The sequence below is a fragment of the Littorina saxatilis genome, linkage group LG17 (assembly GCF_037325665.1).
Source record: "Littorina saxatilis isolate snail1 linkage group LG17, US_GU_Lsax_2.0, whole genome shotgun sequence".
NCBI classification, from domain to species: Eukaryota; Metazoa; Mollusca; class Gastropoda; order Littorinimorpha; family Littorinidae; genus Littorina; species Littorina saxatilis.
The window spans coordinates 62,901,080-62,916,857 of record NC_090261.1 but is presented as its reverse complement, the minus strand read 5'-3'; the positions used below and the strand labels follow the sequence as shown (position 1 = coordinate 62,916,857).

The 15,778-nt window shown below is 43.4% G+C and overlaps 1 protein-coding gene across 5 annotated transcripts in view; it reads right to left on the bottom strand.

The window, feature by feature from the left end:
- LOC138952069 (spectrin beta chain-like) overlaps window positions 1–15,778 on the bottom strand; it is a 165,459-nt gene that overhangs the window by 37,332 nt on the left and 112,349 nt on the right. For all 5 annotated transcript variants that reach the window (XR_011451293.1, XM_070323641.1, XM_070323643.1 and 2 more), the window contains 7 exons: window positions 13,329–13,459; window positions 8,503–8,689; window positions 6,134–6,334; window positions 4,626–4,834; window positions 2,285–2,489; window positions 1,416–1,679; window positions 30–140 (listed from right to left, as the gene is read on the bottom strand). Coding sequence is in view for 4 of the 5 variants with exons in the window: in XM_070323641.1 (XP_070179742.1) it covers window positions 30–140; window positions 1,416–1,679; window positions 2,285–2,489; window positions 4,626–4,834; window positions 6,134–6,334; window positions 8,503–8,689; window positions 13,329–13,459 (1,308 nt within the window). In the remaining variant the exon portion in view is untranslated. The remainder of the gene's footprint in view (window positions 1–29; window positions 141–1,415; window positions 1,680–2,284; window positions 2,490–4,625; window positions 4,835–6,133; window positions 6,335–8,502; window positions 8,690–13,328; window positions 13,460–15,778) is intronic.

Genomic DNA, 15,778 nt, shown 5'->3' with positions numbered 1-15,778 from the left:
AAAGCACTAGACATGAAGAGAAATCTCACCTGTGTTCCCAAGGTGATGAGGTCATGCTCGAAATTGGCATGTTTTCGCTGCAGAGCGGCCACACTCTGTGCATCGCGCCCAAGGTCCTCTGGGATGTAGTTCTGTTTCTCCTGCACAACAGTCACACAAAGCCCTGTCAATAGGTGGACCATGTATCATCTTGACAGTCACACAAAGCCACGTCAATAGGTGGACCATGTATAATCTTGACAGTCACACAAAGCCACGTCAATAGGTGGACCATGTATAATCTTGACAGTCACACAAAGCCCTGTCAATAGGTGGACCATGTATCATCTTGACAGTCACACAAAGCCACGTCAATAGGTGGACCATGTATCATCTTGACAGTCACACAAAGCCACGTCAATAGGTGGACCATGTATCATCTTGACAGTCACACAAAGCCCTGTCAATAGGTGGACCATGTATAATCTTGACAGTCACACAAAGCCACGTCAATAGGTGGACCATGTATCATCTTGACAGTCACACAAAGCCAGGTCAATAGGTGGACCATGTATAATCTTGACAGTCACACAAAGCCACGTCAATAGGTGGACCATGTATTATCCTGACAGTCACACAAAGCCCTGTCAATAGGTGGACCATGTATAATATTGACAGTCACACAAAGCCACGTCAATAGGTGGACCATGTATTATCTTGACAGTCACACAAACCCTGTCAATAGGTGGACCGTGTATAATCTTGACAGTCACACAAAGCCACGTCAATAGAGGGACCATGTATAATCTTGACAGTCACACAAAGCCACAATAGGTGGACCATGCATCATCTTGACAGTCACACAAAGCCACAATAGGTGGACCATGTATCATCTTGACAGTCACACAAACCCTGTCAATAGGTGGACCATGTATAATCTTGACAGTCACACAAAGCCACGTCAATAGGTGGACCATGTATCATCTTGACAGTCACACAAAGCCACGTCAATAGGTGGACCATGCATAATCTTGACAGTCACACAAAGCCACAATAGGTTTGACCATGTATAATCTTGACCGTCGGAGTCAGTTCACTTATCTGACCAACGCACGAGGCCAAGCTCTACCAGACCATGATCATAACATGACACCATACAGTCACATTAGGTGAAAATGTGGTAAGACACAAATATGTGAGCAACATGAAGGTGACTATTTTCAGGGGGACAACCGTGTCCTTCCAGACGGTGGCTACTTCTGTGCACACAGGAGTACTGAGATGCAGAGAAGGACTACTCACATATGTACACACAGGAGTACTGAGATGCAGAGAAGGACTACTCACATATGTACACACAGGAGTACTGAGATGCAGAGGACTACTCACATATGTGCACACAGGAGTACTGAGAGGCGCAGAGAAGGACTACTCACATAGATCCGCTCCAGTGTATCCTTGCATTCATAGTAAAACTTGTGGAGTTCCCAGGATGCCTGCAGTAGCTGTGTGCGCGTGTCGATCAGCTCCAGGAGGTCGGCCCACGCCTCGTTCACGTTGTCCTTCCACTCCGCGATGGTGGCTGAGTCAGAGTGGTCCAGAGAGATCAGCTGGTCGCAGATCTCATTGGCTGACGCCACACGCTCCTGACCAATGCTCTCTGTGTCGCGGGCAAACTCTTTGAACTGCTCTTTCAGCATCTGCACATCACCAGGTTATCTGAGATCAACATCTGAATAAGCCAAGAACATCATCTGACAATAATATCTGGGTAAGCCAAGAACATCATATGACATCAACATCTGGGTAAGCCAAGAACATCATCTGACAATAATATTTGGGTAAGCCAAGAACATCATATGACATCACGATCTGGGTAAGCCAAAAACATCATCTGACATCAACATCTGGGTAAGCCAAGATCATCATCTGACATCAACATCTGGGTAAGCAAAGAACATCATATGACAACATCTGGGTAAGCCAAGAACATCATATGACAACATCTGGGTAAGCCAAGAACATCATATGACATCAACATCTGGGTAAGCCAAGAACATCATCTGACATCAACATCTGGGTAAGCCAACATGACAGCATTATCTAACAACATCCCTTCTGCCATCTTATCAACTGTTGAAGCCCCTAACAAGTGACAACCATCTACTGTTACCACTGTACATCCCCCCCCCCAACCCCCAAACACCACACATTGCTTTCTGTATGAATCTATACATGGAGGGATTGTCTTATCCATATTTCCACTGAAAGGACTCTAGACAAGCAACCAGTAAATGTCACTCACGGAGACATGTTCGTAGTCCTGCCCTGGGTCGTTGGATCCAGCCACAAGGGATTTCTCGGCGATCCACTGAAGCAGGTCGTCGATCTCTCTGTGCAGCGTGTAGAGTTTGAAGACCTCTTCCAGCTTGCCCCGCCTCTCCCCTGCTAGGTCCTTCAGGCCTGCATACAGCTTGTCTACCTGGGACTGCCGCACTGCTACCTGGTCACTGTCAACCCACACATCACTGTCAACACACACATCACTGTCAACACGCACATCACTGTCAACACGCACATCACTGTCAACACGCACATCACTGTCAACCCACACATCACTGTCAACACACACATCACTGTCAACACACACATCACTGTCAACACACACATCACTGTCAACCCACACATCACTGTCAACACACACATCACTGTCAACACGCACATCACTGTCAACACACACATCACTGTCAACACACACATCACTGTCAACACGCACATCACTGTCAACACACACATCACTGTCAACACACACATCACTGTCAACACACACATCACTGTCAACACACACATCACTGTCAACACACACATCACTGTCAACACACACATCACTGTCAACACGCACATCACTGTCAACACGCACATCACTGTCAACACGCACATCACTGTCAACACGCACATCACTGTCAACACACACATCACTGTCAACACACACATCACTGTCAACACACACATCACTGTCAACACACACATCACTGTCAACACGCACATCACTGTCAACACGCACATCACTGTCAACACGCACATCACTGTCAACACGCACATCACTGTCAACACACACATCACTGTCAACACACACATCACTGTCAACACACACATCACTGTCAACACACACATCACTGTCAACACGCACATCACTGTCAACACACAGCTTGTCTACCTGGGACTGCCGCACTGCTACCTGGTCACTGTCAACACACACACACATCCCTGACAACACACACCACATCACTGTCAACACATACTTCACTGAAAACACACAGATTATCTACCTGGGACTGCCACACTGCTACCTGGTCACTGTCAACACACACACATCACTGTCAACACACACATCACTGTCAACACACACATCACTGTCAACACACACCACATCACTGTCAACACATACTTCACTGAAAACACAGATAGTCTACCTGGGACTGCTGTACTGCTACCTGGTCACTGTTAACACACACATCACCGTCAACACACACCACATCACTGTCAACACATACTTTACTGAAAACATACAGATTGCCGTACTGCTACCTGGTCACTGTCAACACACACAAACACAGACAGAGACAACCAAGAGACTGTATAAAGACAGCCAAGGGACTGTATAAAGACAGCCAAGGGACTGTATAAAGACAGCCAAGGGACTGTATAAAGACAGCCAAGGGACTGTATAAAGAAAACCAAGAGACTGTATAAAGACAACCAAGGGACTGTATAAAGACAACCAAGAGACTGTATAAAGACAACCAAGGGACTGTATAAAGACAGCCAAGGGACTGTATAAAGACAACCAAGAGACTGTATAAAGACAACCAAGAGACTGTATAAAGACAACCAAGGGACTGTATAAAGACAGCCAAGGGACTGTATAAAGACAGCCAAGAGACTGTATAAAGACAACCAAAAGACTGTATAAAGACAGCCAAGAGACTGTATAAAGACAACCAAGGGACTGTATAAAGACAACCAAGGGACTGTATAAAGACAGCCAAGGGACTGTATAAAGACAACCAAGGGACTGTATAAAGACAACCAAGGGACTGTATAAAGACAGCCAAGGGACTGAATAAAGACAACCAAGGGACTGTATAGACAACCAAGGGACTGTATAGACAGCCTAGGGACTGTATAGACAACCAAGGGACTGTATAGACAGCCAAGGGACTGTATAGACAACCAAAAGACTGTATAAAGACAGCCAAGAGACTGTATAAAGACAACCAAGGGACTGTATAAAGACAGCCAAGGGACTGTATAAAGACAACCAAGGGACTGTATAAAGACAGCCAAGGGACTGTATAAAGACAACCAAGGGACTGTATAAAGACAGCCAAGGGACTGTATAAAGACAACCAAGGGACTGTATAAAGACAGTCAAGGGACTGTATAAAGACAGCCAAGAGACTGTATAAAGAATAAAGACAGCCAAGGGACTGTATAAAGACAACCAAGGGACTGTATAAAGACAGCCAAGGGACTGTATAAAGACAACCAAGGGACTGTATAAAAAAAGCCAAGGGACTGTATAAAAAAAGCCAAGAGACTGTAAAAAGACAGCCAAAAGACTATAAAGGGAGAGTAGAACCCACCTTTCTGGGTGTTCCTCCTCGATGAGGCGGCGACTGCGCTCCCCTAGCTGCCTGACGACGTCAGCGTAGTCCTCGACGTTGTTCTCCAGCGTCTGGTGTTTCTTCATCATGTTCTGCGCACCCAGCTCGTCCTTGGCACGGTCCTCCGCCATCATGTACAGCTCTTGTTCACTCATCCACGCCTCTGCCTCTGACGCGTCGAAATAGTACTGTAACATGAACACATTGAGCACTCATCTACACATCATGTACAGCTCTTGTTTGCTCATCCTCGCCTCCGCCTCTGACACGTCAAAATTGTACTCAGGGTCCCCACTGGTTTTTAGAAACAAAATTCCATGACTTTTCCATGACTTTCCATGAGCCTCAATAACATTTTGCATGACTAGATCCACAGGTCGCCATTTCCGAACACGCAAACTTTTTACGTCTTGTCACTGCCAGTTTTGACACTGGCTTGCTTTGCACTGAATTTGAGTCAGTTTCTACGCAGTGTCTCTTTGACAAGCAAGTCAAGCATTTGCTACGCAGTCAGATTATCGGCAATGTTTGCTGGTCCTGTCATTTCACTAAACTGGACCAGCCACTGTTTGTATCCATCTGCACTTTCGTAAATTCCGTTTCGTAACCGTCACTGTGACTTGACGAACTGTCATTTTTTTCACCGCGATACACAGTTCATTGCGAAGATCTTCCTCGGTAATTCGTTCCAATTCCGCATATTTTTTGTTGTGAAGAAACAACTCGAAAGAAAGTTTCAAACTCATCATCCTCCATCTTGTTTGCCGAAGCGCTAAAGTACTTTATCGATGCAAAAACAAAAGCAGAAAACTTCGACGAAACCGACTCAAATGCAGCGCAGACGACACGACAAGATAACGGAAGGAAGTGAGCCTCGCTTTGGCTCAAGTGCCGTTAAAAATACCGTTATTCTCGTATGCAAATACGAACGAGAAGTTGGTCATACGAACAAGCCTTGTGCTGGCGACGCAAATCGCTGCTGGCTGGCAAAGGGGGGGGGGGGGGGGGGGGGGGGATGGCTGGGCAACGAAAATCGCCGCTGGCGTGCTAAAGGTTATTTTTTTTTCTTTCTTATTATTGTTAAATTCCATGACTTTCCATGACTTGAATTGAAATTCCATGACTTTCCAGGCCTGGAAAATTAAAAATCAAATTCCATGACTTTCCAGGTTTTCCATGACCTGTACGAACCCTGTGTACTGTAACATGAACACATTGAGCACTCATCCACACATCATGTACACCACGTCAAAATAGTACTGTAACAAGAACACATTAACACAGTCAGAAATGGAAAACACAGACTCACTCAAAACGAAAAATTCATAAAAGCTATGCTTTCCTCACTTAAATAATCAAAACAGCTAAAACTAAACAACTATTTCCTGTCCCAAAAGAGAATCATCACTTTTTAATCCAAAACAGTCAATGTTCACACCCTTCCTGGCCTGGGCCATAAAGAAAACCAGACAAGAAGTGCCACTGACCTGTTGTGCAACCTCCGAAAGTTTGAGACGATCACTGCGTGCCTCAACAGCGTCTTTCAGTTCCTGCCAGCGCCGCATCAGGTCATCGATGAGAGCCCGAAACTCCTCCGACTGTGGATGGCCCTCGTCGATCAGTTCCTGTCCCACCTGAACCACCTGTCTGATGCGGTTCTCGTGGTTCTCTATCTCCACCTGTAATGACTGGTACAGAAACAACATCTGTTATCACACCTGTCTCATACGGTTTTCTATCTCTACCTGTAATGCCTGGTACAGAAACAACATCTGTTATAACACCTGTCTGATACGGTTCTCTATATCTACCTGCAATGACTGGTACAGAAACAACATCTGTCATCACACATGTCTCATACGGTTCTCTATCTCTACCTGTAATAATAATATACTACTAATAATAAATGAGCATTTATATAGCGCAACATCATAACTTTACAATTATGCTCTTTGCGCTTGACACATTTAAAATTAAAACACAGTTATACAAGCATTTACATCTACATTCATAGTCAACAACGCTTAATCAAAACAGTAATGACTGGTACAGAAACAATATAAAATGTTTGATGGGTTGTTGACAGACCAGCTTTTTTGTCGGTCCGAGGGGGAGCATATCGTCTTTTGTTTCTTTTTTTTTTTTTACCAAGGAAGGCCGCGGTCAATAAATATGAAACAAAAGTCGATATGCCCCCCGAGGACCGACAAAAAAGATGGTCTGACAACAAACCACCAAACATCGTTTTTGTCATCATTTTGGTTGTGAGAAAATAAAGTGCAAACTCAACACAGGGAGCCATGCTTTGAAACACGAGTTCCGTTTTGATGATACATGTTTGGGGGCCCCAGCACGTTGTTGCAATCAAAGCTGGCGTGTGAAAGCAACTTTCTGTGTTTTGAGTTCATAAAATGTTGAGATAAGTATGTCAGGTTTGAGGATGCACTGTTCTGTAGGTTCCTCTCAGTATTCCACCCCCTCGGTTTTCAGTTGTAAATATTAAGCTTAGTTTATCGAATGTGTTCCAAGCTACGTTGGGTCGGGTCAAAGGTCACAAAAGATTTGCGTTGTGCAGCGAAGGAAAGAATCGCGATCTTGTTTCCGACTCATTGCCTCTTTGTTTTTCATTAGACCTGTCATTCTGCTTGCTCGGCTTTGTTAGATGTTTGCATTTCTTGTTGCTATGTTCTTTGCTTTTATTATTATTTCGTATGTGCGCTTCGTTTATCGATACGTCTTTTGCACGGGTCAAAATTTGTGTGTCAGGGGTCAATTGGTTTGACTTGAACTTGACGCTCGTGTTTCTCCGAACATCAGTGTATCGAAACACAGATAAACGCACTCCATGACTGTGTAAGAAGACACAACATATCGCTAGGTTTCATTTGTTTGTGATGAATTTATTACCTTTCATGAAGTAGTTTTGTTGTTGGTTTACTTTTGCCAGTTTGCCAGTTTGTTTTTGGAACTTTGCAAAGCAGTGTCGTCTGTCTAGGTCTGGGGAAACGCCAATGAAGAGAGCCGAACAATCCACGAGCGTTTCTATTGGGTTTGTTTTTGATTATCCATGTATAACCTGCTTCCTCCAACTATGGGAACCGGAGATTTAATGCATGGGGAACATGAGATTTATTTTCCAGGTGGATGTAAATGAAAACTCGTGAAAATGATGGCATCTGTTATCACACCTGTCTGATACGGTTCTCTATCTCTACCTGTAACAAGAAATTCCTCCGAGGTAGGAAAAACACCCCCGTTGGTCAAAGGGAAATAACCATTCTCACTGCCACCAACTGAGAAGGTTATTTCCCTTTGACCATTAATATGTCCCTCTATAAGTCCTTGTAGAATCTTAATCCACCAATAACTCCCTAACCGTGTGTTTGACTGGTCCCAATTTTTGTAAGGACCGTCTCAGGAATGTATAGAACCTGTTCACCAAGTTTGGTGACGATCGGTCCGTTCATTCTTGAGATCTATATGCGAACACAAACACACAAACAAACAAACAAACAAACAAACACATCGACCGAATCCTAATACACACCCCTATACCGGGGGTGTAATGACTGGTACAGAAACAACATCTGTTATCACACCTGTCTGATACGGTTCTCTATCTCTACCTGTAATGACTGGTACAGAAACAACATCTGTTATCACACCTGTCTCATACGGTTCTCTATCTCTACCTGTAATGACTGGTACAGAAACAACATCTGTTATCACACCTGTCTCATACGGTTCTCTATCTCTAATTGTAATGACTGGTACAGAAACAACATCTGTTATCACACGTGTCACATACGGTTCTCGTGTCTGATACAGTTGTCGGGGTTCAACAGCCAGCACTCACATGGTTTTTCTTGATGAGCAGCTGAACACTGAGCAGACTGTTGCCGTAGTTTGTTGCCGTGGCTCGCGGCATCATCTCCGCGATCCACAGTTTCTCATCCTCCACGTCGCGCATGAACTGGTGAATACGCTTCACTTTGTCCAACGCCGAGCGACGATGCATCAGGGGGGCCTGGATCTTGGCAAACCTGGTAATACAAAGTGTTTCTATAGTGTCTCTATGGCACATCACATTATTAAGTATGGTGACACTAAGTGTCTCTATGGCACATCACATTCTTAAGTATGGTGACACAAAGTGTCTCTATAGTGTCTCTATGGCACATCACATTATTAAGTATGGTGACACAAAGTGTCTCTATGGCATATTACATTATTAAGTATGGTGACACAAAGTGTCTCTATAGTGTCTCTATGGCACATCACATTCTTAAGTATGGTGACACAAAGTGTCTCTATAGTGTCTCTATGGCACATCACATTATTAAGTATGGTGACACTAAGTGTCTCTATGGCACATCACATTATTAAGTATGGTGACACAAAGTGTCTCTATGGCACATCACATTATTACGTATGGTGACACAAAGTGTCTCTATAGTGTCTCTATGGCACATCACATTATTAAGTATGGTGACCCAAAGCGTCTCCATAGTGTCTCTATGGCACATCACATTATTAAGTATGGTGACACAAAGTGTCACTATGGCACATCACATGGTGAACCTTGTGACACAAGAAGGGCAAAGCCCATAGGACTCACATGCTTGACCTTGACCTTTACATGACCTTGACCTTTAGGGTCAAGGTCAAATAACTAAACCTAGCAATGACATCATACACTAAGAACTGCTTTACACATTTTTCCTACCAAAATACATGTGACCTTGACCCAACAGCATCTTGCCAAATTTGGTACTGATAGACTGAATAGTGTCCAAGAAATATCCAACGTTAAAGTTTTCCGGACGGCCGGACGGACGTCCGGACGGGGGAGACGGACGGACGGACGACTCGGGTGAGTACATAGACTCACTTTTGCTTCGCATGTGAGTCAAAAAAATGGCCGGTGTGGCATATTACATCATTTATCTTGGCTAAACCAGTGACACAAAATGGCTGGTGTGGCATATTACATCATTTATCTTGGCTAAACCTGTGACAAAAAATGGCTGGTGTGGCATATTACATCATTTATCTTGGCTAAACCAGTGACACAAAATGGCTGGTGTGGCATATCACAACATTAACCAGTTCAGGCATGTGCAAACCTGACAACACAAAATGGCTGGTGTGGCACATCACATCCTCTAGCAGTGCAGGTGTGATGTGGTGTGCAGCCAATCACATCATGAGGTAATGCGGGAGTTTGTCCCACTTACACATTTTTGTCTCACTCATCCACTTGGGCCCGTATGCATGAGGAGGAAGTCAGCAACACTGGAAGTAGAGGCCTTTTTCGGAAGTGGGAACTCCCGAAGTTTAACTTTCCAACTGTTCACTATGCATGAACGCCGGAGTGGTGACTTCGAGAGTATTGGGTCAAGGTCGCAAAAATTGGGGGAATCCTAACTAGTACGCATGCGTTTGTTAACGGTAAGCTTGCCATCAGAAGAAACAAATCTCATCGCGAGTTCAAAAAGGCGAACGTTGAGCGCGCTGTAGTACTAACAGCGTTATTGCTGTTGTTTTTTGAATGGTTAAACGAAAGGGTCGGTTCAAACCTGTGATGATTGTCTTGGAATCGAATGACTGCCTATGACAAATGACTTTGTTGGCTTGAATGTTAGGAGAAGAGTAAATGATTAGGCCTATGTTGAACTTTTTTTTTAATTTTTTTTTTATCTCAGCTGCTTGCTTCAATCCTTTTTTTTTTGTTTTTTGCGGGGAGTATCCCTCTTCATTGATCTTTTTTTCTTTTCTTTTTTTCTGCTTTTTATATTAATTTTTCTACTTTAAATGTACCTATATCGTTAACAATACTATTTCTAAATGTATTTTATACACGCCCCAAAACCTTCCTTTACGGTAATTTTTAATAATCATATTATATTTACAAATCACTTTATCCTCAATGCATTTTCAAGTGAACATAATTTTGGGGCACAAAAAAACAAAACAAAATCAGTTTAATCAATTTCGTTCTCACAATAAGTACAACAATTACTGTATGTTGAACTTGTGTTTAATAATTTTATATCGGTAAAACTGTTGGACAAACATAGATTGGTTATAGGGAAACTTTGGGTTACTGGTAGAGTTTAAAAGGAAGAACATTATGCAGTAGACCGTAAATAACTAAGTTTAGTGAGTTGTTCCTTATTTATTGGGGAAATGTCTGTCAAGAAGTTTAGAAAAGACAATACTGTTCATCAGTGTTTTAATTTGTTTTCCCTCGTTAATTTTTGATTACGATGGCGATGCATGGTTATGTACAGTTAAAAGTCAAGATTCGATTTTTTTTTGAAAGCATAGGACAGTTTCTTTACGCGTTTAAAAAAAATTAACACAGAGGCAAAATCCGGTTGTTGCAGTCTGAATGCAATTGAGGTCTATTAAGAAAAAGGTTAATTAAAAAAATAAATTAAAAAATTTGTAGCTCCCAGCGGCACTTGAACCCAGAGCGTCGGATTGAAATTCCGAATCCGTAACCACTGCACTATGCTACTCGTCTAGAAAAATCACTATGCAAAGATGTGTTATCAGTTATTCAGTCGTGGTAGTTTGAAAGCTCACCACCTTCGCCGAATGACTCGAGCACGGTTTTTTCGGTCAGTAAATGATCGTACTGTCGGTTTTGAGCTCCTCTGTTTCAAGCTTTTCACCTAAATTAAACAAGAATGTCACAGTTCGTGTCTATGGTGCAAGGTAGCCGACCGTCTCATTGTAGCCAAGTTACGACAGTTGCTCGATTGACGCATTTCACGTCTTCAATATTGTGTCTGAGCTCATTTCCCAATGAGCTGCCTTTAAAACCAGAATGTCCGGCAATTGTAGCATGCGTTGGAGGTTTCTTTTAGATGGTTAAGGACCTTTAAGATGCGATATCGTCGTATAAATGATGAAATTAACTTTGAAAGTGGGAACTTTGGAAGCAAAGTTGCCAGCTTCTCGGTATGCACGAGCTAACTTGAACGCCGAAGTAGTGGCTTCAAGAGTCCTGAGGTCAAGGTCGAGGAAATTGGGGGAATCCCAATTAGTGCGCATGCGTTTGTAAACGGTAGGCTTGGCGACCAGAAGAAACAAATCTCATCGCGAGTTCGTAAATGGGCGAACGTTGATCGCGCTGTAGCTTTTACTATAGTTGTCTTTTGACTGGTTGAACGAAATGGTCTGTTCAAAGCTGTGATGATTGTCTTGAAATTGAATGACTCTATAATAATGATTTTGTTGACCAGAATGTTGGGGAGAATAAAACTTTTTTTGTTTATGTGGTAGCGAAGTCGGTTATGTTAAACCTCTTTTTTTAATGATTGTGTATCGGTAAAACTGTTTGGTTAGAGCGAAAATTTTGGGCTACTGGTCAATTTAAAAAGGCAGAACTCAAGTTTTTTGGGGAATCAAGATATAAGGTGTAGTGAACAGAAGATAAGTTCAGTAACTTTCATATTAATTGGGAAAATGTGTGTCCAAATTTTTACAAAAGATAAATTGTTGTACTTAGGTGTAAGTAAATTATGTTTGTCCTCGTTAATTGTGAACAGGATGTATGTTTATGTAAAGTTGAAAGTCAAGATTGGATTTGTTTATCCTACGCGCGTGTGTGCATGTGTGTTAGACATAGAACACTTTATTATCTCAATTTCGAGAAACTCGGGTGTGGTGAATCACAACAAACAACATAAAACGTAAGAAAATAAATAAAATATCGAGGCGCAAATAATCAGCTCATAATAGTGTGTGTGTGGGTTGGGGGGGGGGGTGGGGGTGCACACGTACACACACACACACACCGTCGAACACACACACACACACGCACACGCACACAAACAAACGCACAATTATACCCGCACGCACGCACAGGCAGGCACTCGCACAAATACATACAAACACTTTCACACACACACACACGCACACACACACACACACACGCACACACACACCCTCCCCCCCCCACACACACGTGCGCGCGTGCACTGCAAACGAATGAATGAATGAACAGACGCACACCTACACACGCACACACGCACGCACACACACACACACACACACACGCACACTCTCACACAAACACACATGCACACAAAGGCGCCCATTTACATAGAAACACCCCCTCCTATAAGCGGGGATGAAATTTTAAGAGTGGTGGCCAGTGACCCAGAACGAACAAAAGTCAAAGCTGGCAACTCAGGTTTGTATTCAGGGAAATTTACACGAAATGCACGCACGAGATACGACTTTTCTTTCTATTTTCTCTCTTTGGGACTTTCATTTGCATTAGATTGGTTTTATATGAAAAACCGAAGAAAAGCCCTGCTAATTTGCACTGAGAAACTTTGAAAGCAGCGTGTTTACTCCTGGGTTTCGCTGTAGTACAATTACCCTCACTTACTTCCTCGCTTGCTTCAAAAGTAAGCACTTTTTCCATCCCATGCATGCGAAATTGAGGATGTACTTCCGATGTCGCTCAAAATGTAGGAAGTTGTCGCAAACTACCATCAATTACTTCCTCGCTTTGCTTCGAAGTAAGCCCTTCTTCCGGCCCATGCATACGAAAGTGAGGCTAGTTCTTCCGATGTCACTCAAAACTTCGGGAGTTTTCGCGAACTTCCCCCATAAGCATACGGGCACTGGTGTTTTGTGGTTGATTGCAGCAAAGAGACTCACCTTTCTGCCACCAGGGCGCGCCGCTTCTCGATGTCATCCACCTTCTCGGGTTCAATGCGACGCAGGTGATCAGCCTGGCTCTCCAGTTCGTTCACCTGCTGTTCCTTCATCTTCAGCTGGTTCTCCAGTTGCTGAAAAATCACACAATGCAAAACAATACAACACAATGAAGTATAATTAAAAATTTTAGTAATAAATTTTCATTTGATTAATATACTTACCCAACTCACATATAGCAATTAACTCTAGTTCAGTGCTGGTAACGCTGTACGCATCCCCTTGGTAACAAGGGAAGCCCCTCTAAAAAAAGAGTGACCAATACCCATAAGGCCATATTAATACATACTTCCGACTTCCGTATGCGCGCGCATACGCCGCCATATGCATCATTCCAAACGAAGCCCAACTCACTCCCCTTTTTTTAGAAATCCACCCCCCACAGCGGGGAGGCGGGAGGGAATAAACGATGTGAGTTGGGTAAGTATATTAATCAAATGAAAATTTATTACTAAAATTTTTAATTAAATTACATATCTTACCCAACTCACATATAGCAGATTGCTACTATAGGTGGAGGGCACTTAACCCAATCAGGAATTGAGAATCTGTCCTGCCGCTAACAGAGCAGGTAACCCAGAAACACATCCTATCTCAATGCATAGGCATCTCTGAGATAAACACCAATGAAAAACCTTTCAATAAAGCCAGCAAGCCGACTCAAGAACACAGTTCTGCCAGGAGACCAAATCGAAGAACAGCTAGAGTGGAAGCCCAATCTCTTGCCCCGTGAGGCCTAGCTGTAGTAAAGGGCAAAACTGCCCTGACATCCCCTGCCTGACTCTGCCACCATACATAAACTTGTCTAACTATGGTGGAGACCCAATTGGCTAACACTACTCTCGAGATGTCTTTAAAGCGCACCAAAACGAGTGAGATAAAAAGAAGTTCCTGAGATTCCGATCTAGTGTGCAGAGTCCTTAACGGAAAACTGTGGAGGGCTATAACCGTACAAAAATGTACATCAGAATCTCCAAGAGCCATAAAAATGCTCAAGAAAGGAATATAGAGTCCGTGCTGTTCGAAGGGGGAGGACTGACTGACTGCCCCCCCCCCCCCCCCTGTCTACTGCCACCACTTGAAGGCATACCTGAACACTGTGGCAGTCCATATAGGCAAGGTTGACCTCAACAAGTCATTACCCCTACCAAAGTTGAAAGACATTCTTTCTTCCTTTATATAAATTAATCAGTGTTTAATGTCGTATATAACCGTTCAAGGTTAAAGGGCGACGAAGCAGAAAGATAAGAACAAGAGCCCTTAGATTTAATGATCTCAAGCAATCCGTGCAAGCCAGAAAAAATCTTCAAAACTCGAACAGACCAAAAGGCTAAATATGGCTCTAGGGGAGCCAAAATAGTGATTAAGATTTGAACGGTGAATCAAAGTTGGTAACTCCAGATTCCGCTAATATGCCAGAAAACCCAAAAGAAACCTAAGTGCCATAGATCAGTCTTTCTCCGAAAATCTGTCTATAGCAAAATTAGCAGAAAAAACACTTACTCCCACTTCTCACAGAAGCTACCCGAGTAAGCATGCCCGATTCCCGTGTTGATCAGCAAGGCTAGTTAAGTAAAAGAGTCAAAGAATCCAATCACAAAAACCCTAAAACTAGGAGCAAAGTCCAAGAAAGGACTGAAGATCAGCTTTCAGCAAGCCTAAAGTAGGCCCTCTTAAACTTGCTGGTTATAAAGCCACCAAGAGAAAAATTAGCACCGAGCTGTCTCAGTAAAACTGATATCACATAATGTCTTAAACAAAGACGTGGGAGAAAAAGAACGGAAAGCCAAAATAGGTGGCTCGCCACCTTCATTGTACCGAGAGAAGAGGAGTTCTATCCGTTAAAACATAAGCCATCTGTTCCAAGCCAGACAACAAGACAAGTACCAGTCCAGAGTTAACGGGCAGAAGAGCCCGAGCAACTCAAAAATATCCTACAGTAGACACCCGTGAGAAACGAGTGTGAGCAAAACCGGAGCCCTCTTGCCAGCCTAACGAGGTCTGGCAACCCAAAAAGAACGGGCCCAAATTGTGCGACCGGCAGGCCGCTCAAAGTAAAACAAGAGTAAAAATTTCCATGCCCGGCAGTCGGGCGACGAAGATAAGCAAAAGGCGATAGTACCAAAAGGCAAAAACTCATTATTAGAAATTTCTCCCATTCCCCCGAAGGAACAAAAACACGTGGTCAAAGAGAGTCTGCTCCAAGTGGCCATTTGGCCGACAGACTTAGAGAGTCCGCCCAGTCATAGAGACTCTCATGAAGGTACTTCGCTGCTAAAAAGATCTCGTGATGGTAAAACCACCAAAACCTCTCATGTTCCGTGAGGAAGCGATAGGGAGTGAGAGACCCCCTTTTCTTGATGAGAAAAGCCCCCTGTGGAGTTGTCTGCTTG